Consider the following 27,409-nt stretch of genomic DNA (forward strand, 5'->3'; position numbering starts at 1 on the left):
GGCATACCTAGTCAAAACAAAATAAAAAAATTCCTTCCAGTAGCACCTTAAAGACCAACTAAGTTAATAGGGCATACCTAGGACTTGCAAAATGCAAGTGAAGTCTGCATCCATTAGGCTCACTCCCTAGAAAAGGGCGTTTAGGGTTGCCTAGGATTTGAGACAATCCCCGATGTCCCTCCAAGTTCCCTCTTCTCTTAAGGCTTCCTTCCTCGCTTGCAAGGTCCCTTCCAGCTTCCACTCTGCATCGGTTCGCACACACCCTTCATTCCCGCTACAGACCCCTCCCAAAAACACCACCTCCTCACTTCCCTGGCCCCCTCGCCTTCCCATCCTTCCAAACTTAGCCTCACTCTGAGCAACAAGGGCGCAGCGCTCCGTCCCGGGTGCCGCTGCTGCTACTGTGGAAATTCTGGAGTTTTAACTACTTCATTTGTTCCCGTCTTTCGTTTCTCTCCCTCTCCCTCTCTCTCTTAACTCAGTATCCGTTTTGCAAGAGAGCGTCTTCAAGTCTCTGGAAAGTAGGATGGAGAGAGATTTGCCCCCTCCTCCCTTTTCATGTTAAAGTTCCCCCACAACACCCTGCTGGGTTTGGCTTGCCTTGCGTTTATTCCCCAAGCCTCCTTTAGGAGAGCAAGTTTCTGACCAGGCTGCAAGTGCATCATCGCTCGGTCCTGGAAGTAACTCAGTTCAACGGGGGCTGGAGGATCTCCGCAGCCTTTTCTCCTGCAGGTAAGAGGAACGATTGTAATTACAGAAGTGAAACTCTCTGGAACAACCAGAAGACAACTGATAGCTGGTGCTATCCTTTGTCTTGGGACAAGGTGGTGGTGGTGGAATAAAACAGAACCTCTACCCTTCGTGGATGTGAATGTGTGTCTTGATGATAAAAATAGGAACCACAAATTTTTAGATACTGGAAGGAAGGTTTTTGGTTTTTGGTTTTAAAGTCTAAGGATGTAATCCAAACCCAATTTGCACAGGAGTGCGCCCCGTTGAAATCAATATCCCATGAATTCTGAGGAGACATGAGTGGAACCCTAATCCCACTTACTCGGGAGTAAGTTCCATTGAATTAAATAGCACTAACTTCAGAGTAGATGTGGATGTATACCTGCTAGTCTATGTCTAGCCCTGCTTACTCAGAAGCCCCATTGAATTCAATAGGACTAACTTCAGAGTAGATGTGGTAAGGGTAGCAGCCTAGGAGTGGAAACAGAAGGTAGCCAAGCTAATGTTAATCTGGAAAAGTCTAGTGACTTTTATTGAACCAATGAGGAGAAATATCCTAGTTTATTTTTTCCCCCAACAAAAATGTTTCTGGTATAAGAACACGCAGGAGATGTCTAAGAATAGTGTTTTTCAGTGGATGCTTTTTGCATAATACAGATTTCCCTCCCATCCAAACAACTGCTGCTAAGTCACTAACTGATATGTGACCATTATAACCAATGGAATAAAAACATAAGACTATATTAAGCTATGCATGGGTTACAATTTCCGCCTTGGGTAATGCCACCGCTTCAGCAAAGTTCCACAGTAAAGCAGGCAAAATATAGATTATTAAAGGTTCAAAAGTGGTTTTCACTTGCACTTATAACTAATTACAGTGGTACCTCGGGTTACAGACGCTTCAGGTTACAGACTCCACTAACCCAGAAATACAGTGGTGCACCGCAAGACGAATGCCTCGCTAAACGAAAAACCCGCAAGACGAAAGGGTTTTCCGATTTTTTAGCGGCTTCGCAAGACGAATTTCCCTATGGGCTTGCTTCGCAAGACGAAAGCCCATAGGGAAATCTCCGGGGACAGTGGGGAAGCGCAGCGCGCCTTCTCCTCTGTTCCCGGACCTGTCCTAAGGCTTGCGGTGGGAGGTCCGGGAACAGATGGGAAGGCGCGCAGCGCTTCTCCTCTGTTCCCGGGGCTTGCGGTGGGAGGAGGGTTTTTCCTCCCCACCGCCAACATTCAGAACAGCATTCTGAATGTTGGCGGTGGGGAGGAAAGCCCTCCTCCCACTGCAAGCCTTCAGGACAGGTCCGGGAACAGAGGGGAAGGTGCGCAGTGCTTCTCCTCTGTTCCCGGGGCTTGCGGTGGGAGGAGGGTTTTTCCTCCCCACCGCCACATTCAGAACAGCATTCTGAATGTTGGCGGTGGGGTGGAAAGCCCTCCTCCCACCGCAAGCCTTCAGGACAGGTCCAGGAACAGAGGGGAAGGTGCGCAGCCTGCTGCCCCGCGCGAGGGGCGCTCTTAAGCAGAGCGCCCCTCGCGCGGGCCGACATTCGCCGCTTGGAGAGCCCTGCGGGGAAGTCCTGCAGGGTTCCCCAAGCGGCGAATGTCTGCGCCGCGCGAGGGGCGCTCTTCTTAAGAGCGCCCCTCGCGCGGGGCAGCAGGCTGCTATCCGCAGCTTGGAGAGCCCTGCGGGGAAGTCCTGCAGGGTTCCCCAAGCTGCGAATGTCTGCGCCGCGCGAGGGGCGCTCTTCTTAAGAGCGCCCCTCGCGCGGGGCAGCAGGCTGCTATCCGCAGCTTGGAGAGCCCTGCGGGGAAGTCCTGCAGGGTTCCCCAAGCTGCGAATGTCTGCGCCGCGCGAGGGGCGCTCTGCTGAAGAGCGCCCCTCGCGCGGGGCAGCAGGCTGCTATCCGCAGCTTGGAGAGCCCTGCGGGGAAGTCCTGCAGGGCTCCCCAAGCTGCGAATGTCTGCCCCTCGCGCGGGGCAGCAGGCTGCTATCCGCAGCTTGGAGAGCCCTCTGGACCTCTTCTGAAGGCGGGTGGGGGGCAAAAGTCTTTGTCCCCCCTGCCTGCCTTCCCGGGGGATTTTAAAATGCTGGCGGGCGGCAGCGCTGCCGCCCGCCAGCATTTTAAGATCGCCCCGACAGCGGAGAAGTCTCCGCTGTCCCGGGAAGGGGGGGGGGAAGCAAAGACTTTCCCCCCATCGGCCTTCAGAAGAGGTCGGGGGACAGACTGTCCCCAAACCTGGTCTGAAGGCGGTTTCCATAGGAACGCATTGATTGATTTTCAATGCATTCCTATGGGAAACCGTGCTTCGCAAGACGAAAAACTCGCAAGACGAAAAGACTTGCGGAACGAATTAATTTCGTCTTGCGAGGCACCACTGTAGTACCTCGGGCTAAGAACTTTGCTTCAGGATGAGAACAGTAATTGCATGGCAGCAGCAGGAGGCCCCATTAGCTAAAGCGGTACCTCAGGTTAAGAACAGTTTCAGGTTAAGAACAGACCTCCAGAATGAATTAAGTTCTTAACCCGAGGTACCACTGTATATGAAGCCTTCTTTCGTTTCAACGTGAATGTAAGAACAGTCTGCCAAATAGGAAAAACTCAGCTCTCTTTTAGAGACAGCAAATGTGAGTGCTGTTCCCACTGTCATTGGTGAAAGGGTAGCCAACATTGTGGACTATAACTCCCATCATCCCTGACCATTGGCCTTGCTAATCGAGGCTGATAGGAATTGTAGTCCGGCAATACCTGGCAAGGGTCACATTGTTCTAGGGATATCTTGCATGGGGTGAGTTCCCGTTGCTCAGTCGCAGCTCCTGCCAACCTAGCAGTTCAAAAGCACATCAAAGTGCAAGTAGATAAATAGGTACTGCTCCAGCCAGAAGGTAAACAATGTTTCCGTGTGCTGCTCTGGTTTCGCCAGAAGCAGCTTAGTCATGTTCGCCACATGACCCAGAAAAACTGTCTGTGGATAAATGTCGGCTCCCTTGGCCAGTAAAGTGAGATGAGCACCGCAACCCCAGAGTCGTTCGCAACTGGACTCAACTGTCAGGGGTCCTTTATCTTTACCTTTAGAGTTGGACATCTTTACTTTTAGAGTTGGACATCTTTACCTTTAGAGAGGCCATCAAATCAAATCCTTCTTAACTTTTCATCCCCAGAACACGACACGGTACCCAGTTGGGGTCTGACCAAGACAGACTAGAGTGGGACTATGACTTCCCTTGAACTGGACACTATACTTCTGTTGACACAGCCTAGAATAGCACTAGCCTCCCCCCCCCCCCGACACATCACACTGTTGACTCATGTTAAGCTTGTGGTCTACCAAGACCCCTAGATCCTTTTCACATATACTGCTAGTAAGCCAGGTGTCTCCCATCCTATATGGTTCTTCCTGCATAAGTACAGAACCTATTGGGTTATGTCAACAATGACAGTGGGCACCACAATGACATGCATGGCAGCATGCATGAGAAAAGGTGTCTGATCTGCATGATGATTGTCCATTGTCAGAGGTGGTATGCCTTTGTATACTAGTTGATGGGAATTGCAAGAGGAAAGAGCACTGTGTTGCACTCGGTTTCTGATTGCAGGATTCTGGTTGGCCTCTGCAAGAATAGAGAACATGAGTCTTTAGCCTTATCCCACAGCGCATCTATGTATGTTCTGAACTGGTAATTTTTGAACTATGTATGTGTGTTTTTGTGTATGTGTGGGTTAATAATACTTTATAAGCAAATTCCTTTGTGACTCCTGTTGCTAATACTGATAGTTTCAGGGCAAACATTTCTGTGCTGCATGTCAGAGCAACATTTGATGCGTGAAAGATGTAGATATTTTGAAGATAACTTGTGGCTTTATGCTGGGAACTCCTCCATAGCTATTTATTGTGGAATGTTTTGTAGGCAAGTCCCCCTGGGTGTGTGTGTATGTTTTTTAAAAGTCTCATAGTCATATTTTGCCTTGAGGCATATGTTTTAATCACGTTTTAAATCACTCTCAGATCTTCCCTCACATACTTCCCTGCTAAGGAAAACATGCCTGAAAGTACCTTTTTTCAGGATGGGAAAACCCCTTCTTCCATCTCAGAGCTGACAGGGTAAATCAATGTTGTAATTTCCTGCCACTCTTGTTATCTGCAATATGTCCTCTATCACTCTTTTTAAGCCTCCAAACACAGTGCCCAGAAGGGTCTGTCAAAAGGTTCTGCTCAACATATCAGCCAAATTTGGCATTTGCCTTCAATCCTGACTCTGACTTCACAGCCTACCGTTGCCTTTTGTCTGTCTATTAAGATTGTATCCTACCTTTCCTTTAAAAACAAAAACAAAAAACAGGACAATATGCACAGGAACTATTCCACTTTTTAAATTGGCAACAGCCCTGTGGGGTAGGCTGATAGGAGTCTAGGGTAACTCGGTGATCATTGTGGCTAGTCAGACTCAGGTCTCTGAATCATAATCTCCCTGTTTCAAGGTGGATAATCTTACCAAACCATCTCTCCCCACATTGCCCACCAGATGCTGGCCCACCATAATGAGATTTATAGTTCAAAACTTCTGCAAAGCACCAGGGTGGTTAAGGCTGTTCTGACCACTAGACTAGATTGGGTATCACGTTGGGTATGCTCAGGCATCTGAGAGGCCTATTCTTGTGATGCTACCCTCTGCGCCTCCCTCAGCGAGAGCGTAAGAAGAAGGACCTCAGAAAAGGCCAGCTTGTCTATGAGGTGGACTGAGGCATGTGGGAATGTTAAGGGTGGCAGGAGAGGATATATTGTTTATTAATATCCTTCTTAACTTGCACTAGCAAGCTCCTTTATTAGCAGAGTTTACATTCCCCTTTTTACATCCACAGCAGGTATCTGGTTGCAGGCTTGTGGAAGCCTCTCACTATTATACAATTCAGTTTGTTTCAGACTGAATTGTACATTCATGGTAAGTTCCTTTGGATCCCTCTTAAAAGAATAAAGACGCCACAATCTTATTCAAAGTCAATTAAAAGAAGTTTACTTACATCAGACAGAGCACAGTGTGATCCCTGAAGGCAGACTTAGTTACAAATCTGTAACATGTGGATCTACCCCATATGGAGGAATGATCCCAGCTTCTGCTGGCTAGCAGAACAGCCCTACCTAGAAGCTGATCAAATGTAGAAGGAAGTGAAAAAGAGAGAGGTGTGCTTCATGACTCGTCCTTTTGTTACTTGGATAGGTTAGGTCACACCCACCTTCTATCACATGCAAAAGGAAGGATGCTCCAGCCAGGAGGAACAAGGAAGTTTCGACTGGCTGGACCAAACATCTCCTTGTATGTCCACTCTAGGAAAACAAGGAATGTTGTATTTGACTGCTCCCTGTGGATTACATCCCACAAGCCAGTCACCTTGGGCAGTGGAATCCCAGGGACAGTGCCCTGCCTGGCCCACGCCTGCTGCCCAAGAAAGGAGAAGAAGCAGTTGCAGCGTTCGAGGATATCTCAGCGGCCTCACATGAGACATCACTGGAACCCAGAAGCCACCCCATTAATTAATTCTCTTTTTTAAAATTTTTTTTATTAAGAGTTTTTTTAATACAATAGGGAGAAAAAACAGCATAAGCAAAAAACAAACAAAAAAGAAAAACAAACATAAAATTTGGCATCGTGTAATAACCAATTTTTCTTCATTTTTGGACTTCCTCACGTCTCTCACTCCTACTTTCCAAATTTATAAAACTTTAACCAGCAATTTATCACCTTATTTCCATTCTTATTGTACACATTTCCAATATTTTGTCCCTAACTTTGAATATTTTTATCTAGGTCTTAAATATCTAATTTTACCATAGTATTTATTCAAAATTTATTTTTCTCATAAAATTCACTCATTCTCATAATCTTTTCACCAAGCTTTATGGTGCCCTGTTATTTTCAAATCCCTCATCCTTCTTAGCACTCGTATAATTTACAGTGTTTTTGTAGGTAGTCCTTGAATTTCTTCCAATCCTCTTCCACTGCTTCCTCTCCCAGGTCTCGGATTCTGCCAGTCATTTCTGCTAGCTCCATGTAGTCCATCAGTTGCATCTGCCATTCTTCCAGCGTGGGCAAATCTTGAGTTTTCCAATATTTAGCGACAAGTATTCTTGCTGCTGTTGTTGCATACATAAAAAACCCATTAATTAATTCTCAAGGATAGCTGCTCTCTCTCTCTCTCTCTCTCTCTCTCTCTCTCTCTCTCTCTCTCTCTCAGAACTTCAGATACAGCTCATTCTACTCTAGCTCAAAGTGTGGGATGCTCCCAGGAGTGTATCAGAGGAGAGCTGACGCAGAAGAACTTGGATAATTTTCCGTATAACCAAACAGACATGCAAAAAGTGACATTCTTGGCTTCGTCTTCTTTGAGGTGAAGAAAATAAATTGTCACCATAAACCAAGTTAATGAAGAAATTCTAGGATGTGTATCTCCATCTGGACAGCCCTTCATTCAGATGGAATGAGGACACTTGTTACAGTTGGCTCTCATGTTTCATAACTTGCCTAATGCTTCGCTTAGTAATTTTCCTCCTGGGCCTGCTTTAATTACACGGTCCCCTGCAGTGTAATTTGGAGAGCTGTTTTTTATGTCTTTTTCTGCAGACTTTTCCCAGTTTGTATGGGTAAGCACTTTTTGTGTCCAGTTCCTGAAATTAAAAACTGCATCATTTGGGCTTGAAATTCATTCCCCTTCAACCCGGGCAGGCTGCAATCTTAAACATGTCTACTCCCATTGAAGTCAATGGGGCTTGCTGCATATCAAGACCCCATGACCACCTTCTTCACTGAGGTGCAAATAACTAGACAACACACAGCATATTGATTTTGGGGATCAAATAAGGCCACAAATTTATTGGTTACAGACGTGAGGTTTGGCCATAGGCATTGTGGTAAGCAATGGCACATGTCACTCCCACTTGTATGCTGGGAGTGATTCTAAGTGTTAGGATGGCAAGGGGGGTGCCCTATGTCCTATGTCAAATCGGGGAGTGCCCCAAGAGGTCCCCGTTGGAGGGGTGGCTTGGCCCTAGCCCCCATCTGGGCATTGGACAGGAGCCACTCCTCCTGGATGCTTTTAACAGAATACCCTAACCCATGGAAGGGCAGGCAGAGGCCACAATCTTCCCTCCAACCAAGGCTAGGCTTACTTAATGCCTATCCGCCTTACAAAGTTGTGATGATTGCTATGAGGTAGGCGGAAACCCAGGGACCCAGGTGGAGCTGTGGGTTAAACCACAGAGCCTAGGACTTGCCAATCAGAAGGTCAGCGGTTCGAATGCCCGTGATGGGGTGAGCTCCCATTGCTCAGTCCCTGCTCCTGCCAACCTAGCAGTTCGAAAGCACGTCAAAGTGCATGTAGATAAATAGGTACTGCTCAGGCGGGAAGGTAAACAGCGTTTCCATGTGCTGCTCTAGTTTGCCAGAAGCAGCTTAGTCATGCTGGCCACATGACCCGGAAGCTGTACGCCGGCTCCCTTGGCCAATAAAGCGAGATGAGCACCGCAACCCCAGAGTCAGTCACGACTGGACCTAATGGTCAGGGGTCCCTTTACCTAGGCGGAAACCCAAATGGTTGTGCCAATTAGTTGGAAAATTCCAGCCCTGCCCCTGAAATGTAAGTGACTGACATTGTCCATTACAAGGTCGTACCATCCAGGAAGAAACCCTAATCTGAGGGACGGTGGGTGGTGGAACAGGTGCGGCAAGAGAGTGATTAAAAGGCCCCACAGGCCAGGCATTTAAACTTCCCCTGGGCATGGTGCCAAGGACCGCAATTGGTCGTTTGGTCCCACACCCCATAGAATGCCCCCTAACTCCTGCCGCTATTGGTCCATTTGGTGGCAGGAAGACAATCTGGCCTGTGATAGGCTGATTTACTAGGGAGGTCTGGGGCCTGCCTGCAAAGCTGTTCGTCTGATAAGGGGGCGAACAGTCTTCCCAGAGCAGGGTTGGCCTGTAAGCTTGTACAAGGGAAGAAGGCCCATTTTTAATCACTCATTGTGTTTGATTTTTCTCTAGCCCGCTTTCTGTTCTATTTTCATTTTTAATCACCTTGATGCCCCTTGGTTTTCTATTACCTTATTTTTCATTAGCAAGATTTTCATGTGATTTCCAAATCTACAGAAGGCTTTCAGGCTTCCTTATTTTAAGATGAAATCATAGCCCATGTCCTATGAGCTGCCCAAAGGAGGAGGCTGGCAGTGGTGGCTACAATGAGGCCATGGAGAAACAACAGGATTATCCATCGCAGCCACAGCTGCCACTCAGGTCAAGCGCCAGCTCATCCTCTTCCATGAGCATGGTGGCAGCAGCACAGATAGAGGAAATAGTGATGTTCCAGGATCAAATCGGTAGCTGAGATGGCTTTTGTAATTCCAGGGCTGTCCCCGGAAAACTGGGACACTTAAAGGGTATGGCCTCCCCCTTACCACTATTTTGCAAGGCTAAACTTGGGTGGAGGGGATTCTGGGTAAAATCACACTTTCACCTTGGTTGTTTTTTTTTGAGATCCTTCTTGCAAAAGGCTCTGAAAGGCTTCTCTGCAAAAGCTCCATAACATTCATTCCAAAGAAGCCAAGGAGAACTCTACCACAACCAAGAAAGAGCCAGCCTGACCCACTATGTAATTCCAAGATCTGCTGTGCTCCCTCAGTTTGCACTATGTTTTTGCTCTGCCTGCTAGTCATCCCCTCTTCTTCCAGTATTACATCTTGGGGAGACTGGATTTTGTCAGTATTCAGTCTGGTGGTAACAATAGCAGTGTACGTGATTCTTCCTTATGGATCATTTTCATGGCTTTCCAAAGATGATGGTTGATTGTCGTTTTGGCCCAGAATTCTATTTCTGAAAGTGGGCAGCACCTGAAGCTCTTAAGCAAGTGTACATCCAGCACAATATAATGACAGAGTTTTGAACTTCCTGCTTTCCCCTCCCAGCTTTGGGCAAACTTAGCAACTGCATTACAGACCACATAATCACAGAGAACAGGCCGCTTAATGGCAGATGTTAGAGAAAAGAACACTATACCAAAATAGACTTATGTGAATTGAATTATTTCTAGGTGAAATGAAATATCTGGGGGTAGCCTCCAAGCTCTGGAGAAAGATCTTCATAGTGTGAGATATTATAGTTGTACCTCTACTTACGTATCCCTCCGGATACGTAAATTTCGGGTTGTGAACACAGCAAACCCGGAAGTGTATATGGACTTTTCAGATTGTGGACAGACCCCTGGAAAGAATTAAGTTCGTATCTGGAGGGTCTATTGTACAGTCATATGTCAGGTTACAGACACTTTGGGTTGTGCAATTTTGGGTTGCAAACAGTGCTGAACCTGGAAGTACCGGAATGGGTTACTTCTGGGTTTCGGCGCTTGCACATGCACAGAAGTGCTAAATCACGCTTTGTGCATGCACAGAGGTGCTGAATCGCAACCCGCGCGTGCACAGACGCGGCAGTGTGGGTTGCGGATGCTGCGGGTTGCAAACGTGTTTCCCGCACTGATCATGTTCACAACCGGAGCGTCCACAGTATTGACCAAATGGCCTGCAGATTTCATGTGTCCCATGAATGCCCTGTTTAGAATCTTTTGCCATGCAGGATGGGCAAATCCATTGATGCTAATTGCTCTGTTTCTCATTTTCCCATTCTTTGTTTATCCAACCTTAAGTTTAGTCCTCCACATTCTGTGACAGTTCATGAAGTGGTTTTTTTTTTATAAGTCCTTGCGAAAATCCATCAGAATTGTTTGGCAGCTTACATACCGTATTTTTCCTTCTATAACACACAGATTTTTTCTTCTAAAAAGGAAGGGGAAATGTCTGTGCGTGTTATAGAGCGAATGTGTGGTCCCTGGAGCCGAAAAATCATGCAAAAATCAAATCGCGGCGCTGCACGCTGCACAGAGAAGCGAAACCTGAAAAGAGGAAGCGGCTGCTTTCCTGCATTCTGCCTCAGGGTCTTACTGCCCACCCTCCTCTGTTTCGTTGCTGTGTTTGCTGAAACGGAACAAAGAGCAGGGAAAGCCCCTCCCCTCCAGGCAAGCTCCGGTGCTGCTGGGGGAGAGGGAGAGAGAGGGGGGAAGGGAGAGAGAGAGGGGGGAGGGGGAGGGAGAGAGAGAGGAGAGAGAGAGAGAGAGAGAGAGAGAGAGAGAGAGAGAGAGAGAGATGGCTGGCTGGCTTGGGTGGGGGGAAACTTTTGCCTTTCTTTCCTCCCTCCCGTTAAATCCCTCTCCTGCATTCTTAGCCAGCTGCTTCTCTGCACACCCCTCTAATGTCCCTTCTTTGTTTTTCCTTCGCTCCCCACTTAAAATGTGGTTACAAAGCATGGATCCTCAGGATTTTGGCATTGGGTCACCCCAAATTCACCATCAGATCACATAGCATGTCCATGGCTACAGCCCGCCCCCCCCCCCATCACATACCCACTGTTGCCTGGGGCTGCAATGGTGCAAAAACGTGGTTACAAACCATGGATCCACATGGATCCTCAGGATCTTTGCATTGGGTCAGCCCAAATTCACCATCAGAGCACATAGCATGTCCATGGCTACAGCCTGCCCCCCCAAAATCACGCACCCACTGTTGCCTGGGGCTGCAATGGTGCAAAAATGTGGTTAAAAAGCATGGATCCACAGGAATTATCAGGATTTTGGCATTGGGTCACCCCAAATTCACCATCAGATCACATAGCATGTCCATGGCTACAGCCTGCCCCCCCCAAATCACATACCCACTGTTGCCTGGGGCTGCAATGGTGCAAAAACGTGGTTACAAACCATGGATGCACAGGGATTCTCAGGATTTTTGCATTGGGTCAGCCCAAATTCACCATCAGATCACATGTCTGTGGCCACAGCATGAAGCACAAAAATGATACATCCACTGTTTCATTCAGAATGTTTTTTCCCTTGTTTTCCTCCTCTAAAAACGATGTGCGTGTTATGGTCAGGTGCGTGTTATAGAGCGAAAAATACGGTACATTTTTGCAAGCACTTTCCCCAAATATAATCACAGAATCATAGAACTGTAGAATTGGAAGGGATCCTAAGGATCATCCAGTCTGACCCTCTGGAATGCAGCAATATGCAGCTGTCCCATATGGGGATCACACCTGCAACCTCAGTGTTATTAGCACCACACTCTAACTAACTGAGCCATCCTGCACTGTGCATGTTATTGTCTCTAGTTTGTGAGTACTTTTGCACACTTCCCATTAACATGCACATTTTATTTGCAAATACTATGGCTAAAGAACTGCATTGCAAAATTCAGAGAATTGCAAATTTCAAAGGAAAATTGTCTTTCAGTTCAAATTTTGCTTTGAGATGTATAAATTAGGGAGGTCTGCATTAAACTGCAAGTCAATCTGAATGTTTCCCCCTGTGTCCCTCACATTCATTTCTCACCCCTCCTATTCTCTTGCAGTGCAAGAGCTAAACTTGGGACAGTTCCAATTGCAAGTTTGAATTGACACCTCTACATAGTTTTGGGGAAACCACACGCAGGTGTGAGGCAGGGCTGCGTAGGATGAAAACTGAGGACTGGTGGTTTGGGGCATGTGGTGGAAATGGCACAACATGTGTTTGAGGAGAAATGCATGGGTGTATACAATATATATTTAAAACCCTGTTTTAAACAGGGTGTGGTTTACATTTTAATTACACACGGCCACACCACTGTTACTGAACATTTCCTGCATCCAAATTGGCCCTTCTGCAATTTCATCCTGGATTGCACTGTGCTGAGCAACGTGGCTAAAACTGGCAGGATTGCATCTTTCCCTATTAGAAGAAATCATTACTGTACAGAGAGCAACCGTGAGGCAACTATAACAAAGAGTCTCTGAAAACCAACAAATTTATCTCGCTGTTTACAGTATTACTGTCTTCAGCCTTCTGTCTGAACTCAGTGTGAAAAGGGAGGTCTAAATATTCTGGGAAAAGATCTCTCAAAGCACCTATTGTAGAAGTTTGAGAACTGATTGAGAGTTTTGGTTTCAAATCTGGTGCTTTTTTTCCCCCAGGGTGGGTGGGGGAAAAGGAGGCAAGATTCCAGGCAGGAATTTTGGGCGTTGCCCCAGTAACCCGACTGCAGCACACGCCAGGAAGAAATGTGTCACCATCAGTTGAATGGGGACGTCAAGCGTATCCCCAGAAGCGGGGATAAATGCCTTTACAAAGATTGTTTGTAGAGATCCTTAAACAAAGCAGGCAGGGTTAAGTTGCTGTGGTGATCAGTGGAGTGTGGTGAGAGACCATTTGCTTACTTCAAAGAAGCACACTTTGCATTAGTTAATAAGTTAGCAGCTTTTCTCAACTGGAGAGCCCTCATTACTTTGTGACTGGAGGCTGTTGAGACAGTATGAGCAAAATGACAGCAGTGTTCAAAGTCTCCTGGTGGGTGGGATAGCATGAGAGGATACACAAATCCCCCCCCCCCCATTTTCTCTGATATCTCTGTTTTGCTTGAAAACTGACTTTAGTTGTTTTGGATCATTTGCTTACATAGGAGAACAACTCAGGTTTGCAAGGACAATGTTTTCAGTTATAGATGCAGTTCTATTAGAGTTGAATAAGTTTTGCTATGCTTCCAGGTTTGGCCTCAACAGCAGCTGTGTTAGACGCAAACTGCCCTACTTTGATACTATCACGAGATTAAGAAAATAAACCATAAGACTCCATTTACACAGTGGACTTCCAGAGATATTGACGATAAAATAATAACTGGTGTTCAGCTGAAAGTCTTGTTGGTGGCAAGGAAAGAATAAAATCGAGAAAGGCGAATTCCTGGATGCCAAGTATTCTTGGGGCAAGTATGGGGTTTGGGGCAAGTACTCTTTGGTGAACCATCAGAGATTTAAAGTCATGAAATATGCAGCAGAGTAAAACCTGCTCCCTAATCCATGGATTCAGAGTTCACATGCTTGGAGATGTACGTGAAGACAACTTCTATCCCCAAAATTTGCTTTTGCTGCATAATGGCAAATGGGGAGAATCAATTTCCTCTCTCGTGGGCTTGCTGTGAAGCTGTCAGAGTTATGAATGGTAAAGCTCAGCCATTATATAAAAATTATCTCTTTTAATTTGTGAAGCTGCAGTAGCAAATTCTGCAGTAAACTCTGAACGTGGGGTGGTTTTGGTGCTTGGAAACTGGTGCTGTTCATCTTCAGTCTTCAGGCATGGGTAGGCAAACTAAAGGCTGGATCTGGCCCAATCGCCTTCTAAATCTGTCCCATGGATGGTCTGAAAATCAGTGTTTTTACATGAGTAGAATGTGTGTTTTTATTTAAAATGCATCTCTGGGTTATTTGGGGGGCATAGGAATTTGTTCATTTTTTCCCTTCAAAATATAGTCTGACAAAGTCTGAGGGACAGTGGATCAGCCCCCTGCTGAAAAAGTTTGCTGACCCCTGCTCTAAGGTGATACAGACTCCAGAATTTCCTGGCTGGTTACAATGCCTTGTAATTTTCCTGCAAGGGAAGTATATCCTAAAAATCCACATTAAGCTTATCCGCCTCCTCCCGTTGTTTTAATTGACCCTTCTGTTCATCACAAACAGGAACTGTTTAACCATGCCCTGTGTTGCTGAGATGTTCAAAGCCTATAAAAGTGATGCTGTTTCTTCTGAGCTTCGCTTAAAAAACCCTGAAAGCCCATTTCAGATTGCTTGGTTGTTTTAATGTGCTGCCTTCTGCACTGATAAATCAAAAATTCAACATGATCCCAGTTAATGATCATATGTATGTGTTTGTGTGGAGCTAGAGAAACAGAGTCTGTTGATCATATTCTATGGAATTGTAACTTGTATTCTAAGAATTATCCCAGGAAAAGCTCTTCTGTAGATTTGGAATTGTTTTACTCAAGGGATGTCTCTTCCCATATCACTGAGAGGACTGAAAAAAAGCAAAAGAAAACTGACTTCAAGGAAGATTAGGAGGAATGTTTAATAATAAGAAGTTTATTTGTTTTTAATTGTTTTAACCAGTTGTACAATTTTAATTGTGTGTTTTGTTGTATTGGCCTGTGACCGTAATAAATCATTCAATCAGAAGTAAAAGAGTGGACAAGAGGAGAGAGGGAGGGAAATAGAAAATGGAACCATATAGCAAGATGGTTAGAATTCCTTCCAGCGAATGTCAGGACTATTGACCGGTCTTTGCGTCAACACCTGCCAGAGACAGGGGGTGGGGGCAAGACATGGCCAAGAGCCTGTTCAGAGAATGAGTTGTGGTGACCCTCCTTTCGGCTCCTGTGCCAGAGGGGTCAGGCCTCTGCAAAGCTACCAGCATGACAGACTCTTCCATGAATGCTGTTTGTGCAGCAACAAGGGCCCTGAAATCTCAGTGTGGGCTCTTAGAAGAACTTTGTTTTCAGGGAGTCCTTTCCCTGTTCGTAACACACTTTGCCATAGAAGCTTTCCTTCCTGCTTCCTTCATCTCATTCTCCCCTCTATCTCCTCTCTAAATTCCAGACTATGAGAGAAACCCAACCGTCTCCTGTTTAATCAAGTGAGGTAACCAGAGGAATTCATGGAGATAAACATGGAAGGTTTTTTCTTCTTCTTCCCCAGATTGGTGCCCCATTCAAAAGTATTGTTTCCCCTCTCTTTCTCTTTGCTGCCTGTTCCCAGACTTTTAAAAAGACTCTTTTGTCTGACTATTCCCCTTTAGAGCTTCTGAGAGCCACGGCACAAGAAACAGTCCGACATATTTGCAATGTACAGAATTATAGAACTCCGTAATTCCACAAAGCCATTGTTATGAAGTATGTGTTAATTTAACTGGAAACTTTTTGGGTGTTTGGGTGGGAGTTCTTTTGTTTTTGCAGATGTTTTCTCTGATCAGGACCATCAAAATAGCTTCAGTATTTGCTTTGCTTTAGGTGAGATTTGGCAGCCATGCTACCTCTCTCCCTGTCTCCATGATATTTATAGTTGCCAGGCCAGAGACATTTTGGTGGCTGGAAGCTTGAACAGTTATGGGAGCTCCTTTGGTGCTGACCTTTAAAGCCCTAAATGGCCTCAGCCCAGTATACCTGAAGGAGCGTCACCACCCCCATCTCTCTGCCCGCACACTGAGGTCCAGCTCTGAGGGCCTTCTGGCGATTCCCTTACTGTGAGAAGCGAGGTTACAGGGAATCATGGAAAGAGGGCCTTCTTGGTGGTGGTGCCTGCCCTGTGGAACGCCCTCCCATCAGTTGTCAAGGAAATCAACAACTATCTGACTTTTAGAAAACATCTGAAGGCAGCCCTGTTTAAGGGAAGTTTTTAATGTCTAATGTCCATCATGATTGTGTTGAATTTTTTTCTGTGACATTACTTTTTGCACTTAATTGACACCTACACGAGTTAAGCTGCAATCCATTATCCATTTAGGCTGGAGTAAGCCCCATTGAACTTAGTGAAACTATCTGTCTTTCTATCTGATTATCTGACAACTATCTGACTTTTAGAACACATCTGAAGGCAGCCCTGTTTAGAGAAGTTTTTAATGTTTTATTTTTATCGGTTTTTTCAATATTCTGTTGGGAGCCACCCAGAGTGGCTGGGAAAACCCAGCCAGATGGGTGGGGTATAAATAATAAATTGTTGTTGTTGTACTTACTATTATTATTTTATTATTATTATAGAAGTCAGGTCTGGGTAATGATTGTTATCTTCCTCAATGGGCTTGGTTACAAAACTTTTACAACATCTATGCTACTAACTCTCAAACTTTGAAATATAGACAACAACAACAAAGAATCAATTTGAATTGTGTGACACAAATCGGGTATGCTAGACTCTTAAAAAAAAAAAAGTGATGTGGCCCAAAGTTGTGTCTGGGACCCCTCCAGGGTTAGGGCCCCTGAAGCTTAAGCTTTAGTTTTATAATAGGTTTGTCCCTGATAGCGCAGTGATAATTATCACCACCACTAAGAGCTGCTGCAGCTGTATTATCCAAAGAGCTTGCTGAGCTGAGAAGCAGGTCACATGCGATAGAGTCAGATTAGTATATATCTGGTCTGTGTCAATCTCACACGTGTTTATTCATAAATCCATTCTGTCCTGATTCCATATTAATCTGCATTTAGAAACAAAGCAAACACACCCACAACTGCATGTAGCTCACAATTCAAGAGCTGTGACCCAATTTCATCAGGGTGTAACTCTCAGCTTGTGTGACTCTCAGAGGCATTTGCTGGGCACTAGGTGAAGAGTGATTATCCAGAATTTGCTGTCGTGGTATAGTGTGAGACAACAGTTGATGGGGATGCAATTGTTGTTGTTGTTTGCAGGCTGACAGCCACTGAGCCACAAATGTAGCACCTAGGTCAGCAGCCAAGAAGCCAATGTTGCATCAAGTGATGATTTGAATGAAATATTTTTTATTTATTTTTAAATCTCCATGTCAGGCTTATTTTCACAAGTCCCCCACATTCCCATCTTGGTCTTGATCTTGACAAAAAGCAAGTATTTCCCCTCCCTATTTCTGCTAAAAATACAAACAATTGTTGTATATCATATGATGATGATGATGATGATGATGATTAGTATCATTATTAGTATTAGTATTATACACTCCCGGTTTCCTAAAGCAACCAGCACATAAGCACATAAATACGGCAATATGCTTAACTGTGAAGACAGAAGTGCCTGGCATGCTCTGGTCCATGGGGTCACGAAGAGTCAGACATGACTAAACGACTAAACAACAACAAATTCTTAACTGTATAAATATGCTTCATACTTATAAAATTATATGGTAGAAATATAGTATAGCATGAAGCTTGTGCGTTTGTATGCATTATACATATAATATGTGCATTGTATGTATTATATTTGCACATATCACATGTGACTTTAATCAGTTTAAGACCATTTTTAATATGGAATTTTAAATTGTTGCAACATTCCCTGGGGCCTGATGTTGAAGGGTGCCTGATAGCTTGAAATAATAAAGCTAATGATAATTTTGTCTATAATTTCAAGCACACTTTATTTATTTATCACATGCATATCACACCTTTTTCCGGGGGGGGGGGGTGTACATGGTTGTCTCCCATCCTCATTTAATTCCCACTACAGCCTTGTGAGGTAGGTTAGGCTGAGAGAGGGTGACTGGCCCAAGGTCAAAATCTTCATGGCTGAGCGGGCAATTTGAACCCTGTTGTCCCAGGTCCCAGTGGGGCACTCTCTATATATAATTTTTTTATATTAGTTTTTCTTAACATATCATTTTCAACAATAATTAAACATACTTTTACATCTTATTCAAATTTTTGACTTCCATCAATCCTGTCTGAAAATTTTCCAATCTAATCTCTCAGTATGCATTTCTTACCTTCCCTATTACATTTCAAACTCATAACCAATATCTCTATCTTTCTCTACGTTGTAACACTTTGTATATTTCTCCTTGTAGTCCTGCTAGTGTAATTTGTTGGTTACAGTTGCTCTTCAAATAATTCATATACTTCTTCCAATGTTCTGTAAATCTCTGGTCCCACAGGTTTTGAATCCTTCCTGTCATTTTGTCCAATTCTGCATAGTCCATTAATTTCGTCTGCCATTCTTCTTTCGTCGGAATTTCTTCTTGTTTCCATTTCTGGGCTAACAATACTCTTGCCACAGTTGTTGCATATAAAAACAATTTAACATCTTGCCTATTAATGTCCTGACCTATAATACCAAGTAAAAATGCTTCTGGTTTTTTTTTAAAAATGTATATTTCAACATCTTTTTCATCTCATTATCTATCATTTCCCAGAAGTTCTTTACTTTTTTACATTCCCACCCAGTGGGGCACTCGAACCACAACACTACACTGGCTTTTATAGAAGAAGAAGAAGAAGAAGAAGAAGAAGAGGAGGAGGAGGAGGAGGAGTAGTAGTAGTAGTAGTAGTTTGGATTTGATATCCCACCTTTCACTCCCCTTCAGGAGTCTCAAAGCGGCTAACATTCTCCTTTCCCTTCCTCCCCCACAACAAACACTCTGTGAGGTGAGTGGGGCTGAGAGTGTGACTGGCCCAAGGTCACCCAGCAGCTGCATGTGGAGGAGCGGAGATGCGAACCCAGTTCACCAGATTACGAGTCTACCGCTCTTAACCACTACACCACACTGGCTCACAAATCAAAAACCTTTGGCAATGCATGGGTGGCTCTGACCAGAGCCGGCTCAAGTTATTTTGCTGCCTGAGGCAAAGAACAAGATGGCCAGATTTAGGTCTGATAAGGCCCTAATCTACTGAAGGTAATGGGGCCTTTTATATGTCCAGCTGTCCTTTGTCAACAACAAATTGTTACTGCTTTTTGTGTTGAATATATGCTATATGGTTATCTAAGGACCTAATAGGTATCTCAAGCCATCTGCCCATGTTGCTATGCAACCAGTCCATGCAGAATGTAGGCACCCTATATACAGAAATGAGCAAACCAGTGATATTTTAGGGAGCAGGCTAACAGGTGGGGCCCATTACTTACATCATAGGAGCCTACACAACATAAAACACTGTTGCTGTATGTAGGTTTTATTTTTATTTTTTATCTTATATTTTGGAAATGTATATCCAGGTCTTTTTTTTCCTTTTAATTTTTTTGGGGGCCCCCAAGAGAGTGGGGCCCTAAGCTATAGCTTGTTTAGCTTATACATAAATTCGGCACTGCCTGAGGTAAAGGACAAGATGGCGCCCTTCCCCAAAGCATATGCAGAGAGACCACTTGTCCCTACAGTATCTGCTGCCTGAGGCAACTGCTTCACTCTGCCTCTTCATAGGGCTGTCCCTGGTCATAACAGTCCACTGTTGGAAAGTTTGTTCAGGTCAGAACAACCACATTCCCAATAGATAGATAGATAGATAGATAGATAGATAGATAGATAGATGATAGATAGATAGATGATAGATAGAGAGATAGATAGATAGATAGATAGATAGATAGATAGATGATAGATAGATAGATAGATAGATAGATAGATAGATAGATGATAGATAGATAACAGATGATATATAGATAGATGATAGATAGATGATAGATAGATAGATAGATAGATAGATAGATAGATAGATAGATAGATAGATGATATAGATAGATAGATGATAGATAGATAGATAGATAGATGGATAGATAGATAGATAGATATAGATAGATAGATGATAGATAGATATAGATAGATAGATAGATAGATAGATGATAGATAGATAGATAGATAGATAGATAGATAGATAGATAGATGATAGATAGATAGATGATAGATATAGATAGATAGATAGATAGATAGATGATAGATAGATAGATAGATAGATAGATAGATAGATGATAGATAGATAGATGATGATAGATAGATGATAGATAGATGATAGATAGATAGATGATAGATAGATAGATAGATAGATAGATAGATAGATAGATGATAGATATTAGTGTATTGCCCATAGGTGAGGTGCCCCCAAGCATCTCCTCATATTTTGCCTTTTATAGGGGAAACAAGTATTCCACCCCCCAACCAGATTTAGGCCTGTTGCTCCATCACTCTTCAATTCCTATAAAAAGGCATGACACACTGGCTCTTTCATTAACACAATCCTGTGCTGCGCTAAAAAAGAAAAGGTTAGATTTCATCCATGGAGCCAGAATAACTTCCACGCAGATATAAAAAGCATGAAGCGATTGGCTTGTGTGAAATCTGTTTCTTTTTAAAAGCCCCTGGCTTGGAGTTTCAGGATCTACTGCGAGACAGGAACAAAGGGTGGGGAAGCCCCCCCCCCCGAAGAATTTAGTTTGTTCTTTTGAAAGTTTTTTTTTTTGCATCCCTTAACATTCCTGAGATATGTAATATTATATAATATAAAGAAATCAGCTCAAAATTGCCTCTGAATTTCACCTAAAAAGAACTATGAGATTGCTTGCAATAATAATAATAATAATAATAATAATAATTATTATTATTATTATTATTATTATTTACTGCCCACCCATCTGGTTGGGTTTCCCCAGCCACTCTGGGTGGCTCCCAGTAGAACACTAAAAACAGAATAAAACTTCAAACATTAAAAACTTCCCTAAACAGGGCTGCCTTCAGATGTCTTATAAAAGTCAGATAGGTGTTTATTTCCTTGGCATCTGAAGGGAGGGCATTCCACACGACGGGCACCACTACCAGGATGGCCCTTTGCCTGGTTCCCTGCAACCTCACTTCTCACAGTGAGGGAACAGCCAGAAGGCCCTTGGAGCTGGACCTCAGTGTCCGGGCAGAATGATGGGGTTGGAGACGCTCCTTCAGGTATACTGAAGTTAAGAAAAATGTGTTCTAAAATCCTGGTGAATTTTCAAGAGGGTTTTTTATTCAAAATGTAAATGTGGCAAATATTGGAGATTGGAGAATTTCAGGTTGAATTTGAGACTGGAGAAAATGAGAAATGGCGAGAAACTGATTTTGGGACCTTTCCCACATAAATCAAAATATCACCTATCTACCTTGTCAATAAATACTATAGACAGTGAACAGAACACTGGAGAGTTTCCCGTATTAAATGGTTTGGAACAACATTTTTTTTTTTTTAATGGACAGGTGAATGGTAATAGTTACATTCAGGTGTGAACATATTTGAACACTGGTAGTGGTTTGGGAACTGGTTTTGGTTGCAAGTTGGGGATATACTAGTGCTTTTCTAGCTCCCCAGTTAACTACTTGTGATCACGGAGATGTTAATATATATGGAGAATGAAAAGGTTGAGCTATTTCCTTTCCCTGGGGACACAAAAGCTGGGCTGAGCGCACTCCAGGGCATTTAATGTTTAGCCTTCAGACTCCATGAGTCTGTCTGCTGCAGGCAAAAATATACCTCCAAAGTCTCAGCTGGTCCTTGCTCTGGAATTTCAGGGCTGCTACTCTGTCAGGGGAGCATTTATAGCTTCTCTGAAAGCCACCACATCTACGCAGGAGATCAATGTGTGTGAATTGCAACCTGAGCATAGTGCAGGGAGCAAGAAATTGATATAGGTTTTCTGGAAGGGCCAGGCTGTGGGATGTGGTCCACGGGTAGCAGTCAAGTACAACATTCCTTGTAATGCTGGGGTGGACATGCAAGGTAATGTTTGGTCCAGCCAGTCGAAACTTCCTGTTCCTCCTGGCGGCACTTGGAATGTCCCCAATCATATGGGGTAAATCCACATGTTGCTATTTGTAATTTTAAGTCTTTAAGCCTGCCTTCAGGTTTGATACGGTGTACTGTGTGAACATGAGTCAACTTACTTTTTGTTGACTGTGAATAGGATTGGGTTGTCTTTATTCTTTTAAGAGAGATTTAAGGGAAATTACCAGGAATGTGGGGACACGGGTGGCGCTGTGGGTTAAATCACAGAGCCTAGGACTTGCCGATCCGAAGGTCGGCGGTTTGAATCCCCGTGACGGGGTGGGCTCCCGTTGCTCGGTCCCTGCTCCTGCGGACCTAGCAGTTCGAAAGCACGTCAATGTGCAAGTAGATAAATAGGTACCGCTCTGGCGGGAAGGTAATCGGCATTTCCGTGCGCTGCTCTGGTTCGCCATAAGCGGCTTAGTCATGCTGGCCACATGACCCGGAAGCTGTCTGTGGACAAACGCCGGCTCCCTCAGCAAGTAAAGCGAGATGAGCGTCGCAACCCCACAATTGGTCATGACTGGACCTAATGGTCAGGGGTCCATTTACCTTTACTTTACCAGGAACATACAATTCAGTTTGAGACAGATTGAATGGCACAACACCTCCCATGGCCCCTTTGCATCAGGAGGTGGGGAATCTGTCAAGAGCTGCATTTCCTTGGCAAGATGGTGGGATCTTTTGAGGACTGCATGCTGACAGTGGGTGGGGGTGCAAATTGAAAGTGGGAAGAGTTTGCAACATTGCGGAACTGCATAGCTCTCTCTCCTCCTTTCTCTGTGCCACCTCAGTGTACGTTCCATCTCTCTCTCTCTCAATTCAGGGGCGTCTTACTCATAGGGGCTAGTGGTGCGGGGTGCCAGGGCGCCAAGTTCTGGAGGGCGCCAGGGAAGAAGCGGAGGGTGGACGCAGCACCTCCCAGCATCAGCTCACCACCCTCGCCCACCTCCGACATGCCGCGCCAAAGCAGCGCTGTGCCCGGAGCCTCCATCTGTCATGGCCACTGCAACATGAAGCGCCCAGCTGAGCTGGAAGGTACCGCGTCCAGTCTCCACCTCTTCCCCACTGGAGAAGCCCCCCTCCAGCCACTGCCCGCCTCCTCCAGCCCCACCGGCAGCGCCGTCCTCCCTCAAAAACTCTGGGAAATGGGGGGGGCGGAGGGAGCTTTGCACCACGGTGCCAGAAATGCTTAAGACGCCCCCCCCTCTCTTGCTCTTCTTCTACAGTGGTACCTCGGGTTAAGAACTTCATTTGTTCTGGAGGTCCGTTCTTAACCTGAAACTGTTATTAACCTGAGGTACCACTTCAGCTAATGGGGCTGCTGCGCCACGCCACACAATTTCTGTTCTCACTCTGAAGCAAAGTTCTTAACCCGAGGTACTATTTCTGGGTTAGCTGAGTGTGTAACCTGAAGCATCTGTAACCCCTCTCCCACTATTTTAATCAGGTGCATTATCATTATTTTACTCCCAAGAGCATCGGAACAAGCTTGACACTGCCCCATCTTACAAAGCCGTCTGAGTTTATACTCTCATTCTGGTTTCCATCAGACTTTTCCTGTATCCAGTAGCAGAGGAAATATCCTGTCTGCTATGACGGGTAGTAGATCTTCTCAGTGGCTTTGCTATGAAAACGAGCATGACATAGAAGCCAACCTTGTGATGTTTTTATTTGAGCCAGGATTAGGGTTTTCCAGAATATTAAACACCAGGAATTGTTCTCATGGATTATGGTGCTGCAACTCTGTTTCAGTGAGTTAGGCAGCTTGCGACTAGAAAAAAGAGTTTCAGATCTCATGATGCTGTTTGGACACCTTGTGGTGAATTGCTGGACTACACCCAGTTTGAGTTCCTATCTGCTAACATCCATTTAGAATGCAACTATACCATGACTAAGGACTGGGAACAAAATTGACTCCATTTGCATTTAGAGGTGAACTTATCTAATTTTCACTTTCTGAAACAAAGCCATCTTTCTGAATTGACACTTCTTTGAATTTTGCAGTTCTCAAGTAATATGTATAAAATCAATATACTAGGGGAAATGTGCATAAAATGAATATATTAGGGGAGCCAGTCACCTTGATCATTTTGGTTTCCATTTTCTGAACCTTTTCAGACTCTACAATATCTTTTTAGATGTGAGGTGATCAGTGAATCTTTCATTCCACTGCCTCTTTTACCACCTCTGTTTTTCTCTGCTACATCCTGGGCCTTTCCAGACTCTCAGACCTCAGATTATGGCTACACAGTGCACTTATTACAAGGTCTCTGGGCTCTGGTGTCGGGTTTATACACTGAGTGAAATGGAGTAACAGCTTCTAGAAGTACTGGGATGGGTTGCTCAAGTTCAGATGGGGAAATTACATTAAAACAAACAAGCAAACAGAAAACAGATTCAGATAGGAGGGGTACAGGGCACGTGGAGAAGCAATCAGCCATGTGCTCTACTTGTAGCTGGGCTATGTACAGTCTAATTACATGCCCTCCAACATCCTGGGAACAAAATTTGGGATGCTCCTTTTTACAGTCGTACCTTGGTTTATGAAAGCCTTTCCTCCTCCCAGGAGGGGAGGGGTTGTGATCGGGAGATGATTCCAGCGTCATGCAGGGGGCGCTTCGCCCCCTGCTTCAACTCCAGGGCTAGCGCCACGCCCCTCCCCAGTTGGGCACCCAATAGGGAAGCTCGACGGGGCTGTGGCTTGCTGCTCAAACGCAGCCGCGCCAGTGATCCCCACCATTGCACACACATTTTCTTTGAGTCACCCACCCTCCACTTTAGATTAGCTGTTCCTGAGACTTTGCTATGGACCTCTGGTTTGTCGCCCTGTTTAACCAGGGGGCCTGGTAGGAGTTTTTTCCAATTGGCTAAATTGGCCCGGCCTCTTGGTTTTTTTCGCCTACCTCGTAGCAACCGTCACAACTTTCGTGGTATTTGGCGGTTAGGCATTGGAATGTGTTGTTGGTGTTTCGGGTGGCAAGGTGTGGCCATCGCCTTCCCTGACAATTTTGGGTATTCCGCTAAAGGAATCCGGCTGTCGTGGATCCTGTCCGATGCCCGTGTGGTGGGGGGCCATGGCACGACCCTCGGTGACATCAGGAAGAGAGCCTATAGTTGGATTAGCATCAACAGGCTTCTTCTACTGGTGGATAACCCCTCCTCAGACTCACCCCTCTACGAGTTGGTGGAGTCTAATGTTCTGTGGTCCAATGCCTAAGCCAATACCTTCTCACATGCTGTAATCAATAAAGTTGTGGCCTTTACCTTACCCATTAACCTTACATTCTGTGTCCACATGTCTTTATTCCCCAAGCGGGGATCGGGTCCTCGAATCACAACAGCCTAGTTCTCGAAAATTTTGCCTCCCAAACGGTTGAAACCTGGAAGTGACTGTTCCGCTTTTCAAACATTCTTTTGGAAACTGAAGAGCCGACAGGGTTCTGTGGCTTATTGGCTACAGGAGCTTCCTGCAGCTAATCAGCTTTGGTTTTCGAACACTTTGGAAGTCGAACAGACTTCCGGAATAAGAATAAAATCCACTATTTGACTATTGATTTAAAACCTCAAAATCTATTTTATACAATTGACTTTTTATTTCTATTCTTTGTATATTGTATTGTTGTTTCATTGCTATGGCCGATGGCTGGTGCAAATAACGATTCATTCATTCATTCTGGAACAGATTCCGTTTGACTTCTAAGGTACAACTGTATATCCTGAGTTTTTGCACTTGCATGGGAGTGTGAGACCAAAAACACTCATTTTTTGGGTCTTGCAAGACCAAAGAGTGAGAGGCTTTCATTCCGACATGACCCAGTTGACTCATGCCAGAATGATCATCTGGTACAAGCTCTGGACCAAAAAATGGGACATTCTGGGATCCATCCAGAAGCTTGTTGGCTTCTGTAATTCCAGGACGTCCTGCTTAAAAATGGGGTGGTTGAGCGGTATGTATTTGTCCACCATGTTCTGCTACACATGTAGACCCAGCATGAGCCTTCAAGCCTGACTTTCATATGTCTCCGACTACCAGTCACTGAGAATCACAAGTTGGACTTACTGTAGCTCCTGCTTGCGTCTTGTTGGCCACTGGAAGAACAGGATGCTGAATTATATAGGTCTTTGGCCTAAGTCCTTGTTATGTTCTTCATCAGCTCCTATTCTGCCTCTTCCACTTCCCTACATCACCTCCTATTTACAGCCATGTTTCTTAGAAGAAACTGTTTTTATTTTGCAGGAGGCACAAAGATTTACACAGGGAGGTTAAACATATACAGCAGCAGCCAGGAATACTGCTGTGGGTATAATCTAACAATGTTCAATCAGCTCTGTTCAGAGGTAAATAAACATCCCAGGGAGGCACAAGTCTAACATGGAGGGGCCCAGCCCTGGGGATAATTTCCGGTCTGTTGCCCTGAGTGTACTGTCAAAGATGGACTCGCGTCAACCTAAATAATGTGCTAATCTTCTCCCTTCAGATAACTGGGCTTGTGTGCTTGTAACAAAGACATTTTAAGCTGCTTTTTTGCACACTGGTGAACTCTGCACTGTTGCTTTTGTCTGTGTACAGTTTGCAGCGTCTCGAGGAAAACCAGGAGAGGAAGCAGCTTCCCAATGAAAAGATGTACAGTTGGAAAACCATTTCTTATTTTCTCCTCCTCTAATATTTTCCCTTTCTCCTCCTGCCCTTGCGGGTTGGTGATTCCTTCACATAATAATTACATTTTGCTCTAATTTTTCTTGTGACTTTTTCTCTCCCCGCTCCTAGATATGGATATGTAGAATAACTACCATTGTGGAAGGAAAAAAGAGAATACTATACTGGAGAAGAAGAAGGGAGTCATGTCCTTTGCAGGAAGATACTCGATACCTTCCACCTTGATACTGCTTTTGCTCCTTTGGGGTGGAGAGAACGTTCAGGCACAGAGAGCAGGTAAGCAGGGGCACTCTTTGTAATTGAATTATAGATAAAGGGATTATTTTGGATTTTGTTTTTTTCACATGTTGTCGCGGATAAACCTATAGAGCAGAATGACAGCAGATCAAAAGTCTGAAATAGATGATACATGGTTTTTTTAAAAAAGTATTTCATATATAAAGCCTCAGTAATCCAGACAACAATCCTACAAGGTAGATCAACATTATTTATTACCTCTGTATTCTGGTGACTGGGGCAGAGTCCTAGTGGCTTACCCACGATCACTTGGCTAGTTCTTGGCCAAGGTGACTGGTGAACCAAGGATTTCTCAATTGGTAGGTCAGGTTGCAATCCCATGTACATTTACTTAGAAGTGAGTTCTGTTGAACCCAATGGGAATTGCCTTTAAAGAAAAATGCATAGCCACTACTCCATTGTAGTTCTTGTAGGCCGAATGTAGGACTCTTCTAAACTTCTGGAAGAAAGAGGGGAATGCACTGTTTTGAAAGGGATATGTGTTTTTCATTAGATCAATTGTCAAATGATCTGATAAATGCTTGTGATCTTAGTCATAGATATAACTGCCGAAGATTGAGACAACCTGGCAGTAGGAATGAAATGTATGACAAA

The 27,409-nt window shown here is 44.6% G+C and overlaps 1 protein-coding gene across 1 annotated transcript in view; it reads left to right on the forward strand.

Annotated features, from left to right (window-relative positions):
- Positions 1-164: 164 nt before the first annotated feature.
- Positions 165-27,409, forward strand: part of COL22A1 (collagen type XXII alpha 1 chain) — a 188,010-nt gene continuing 160,765 nt past the window's right edge. Inside the window, exons 1-2 of the mRNA XM_083748974.1 lie at positions 165-732; positions 26,630-26,794. Coding sequence (XP_083605100.1) covers positions 26,704-26,794 — 91 coding nt within the window. The 5' untranslated portion in view covers positions 165-732; positions 26,630-26,703. The remainder of the gene's footprint in view (positions 733-26,629; positions 26,795-27,409) is intronic.

The sequence above is a fragment of the Podarcis gaigeae genome (assembly GCF_964106915.1).
Source record: "Podarcis gaigeae genome assembly, chromosome: 7".
In the NCBI taxonomy this organism is placed as follows: domain Eukaryota; kingdom Metazoa; phylum Chordata; class Lepidosauria; order Squamata; family Lacertidae; genus Podarcis; species Podarcis gaigeae.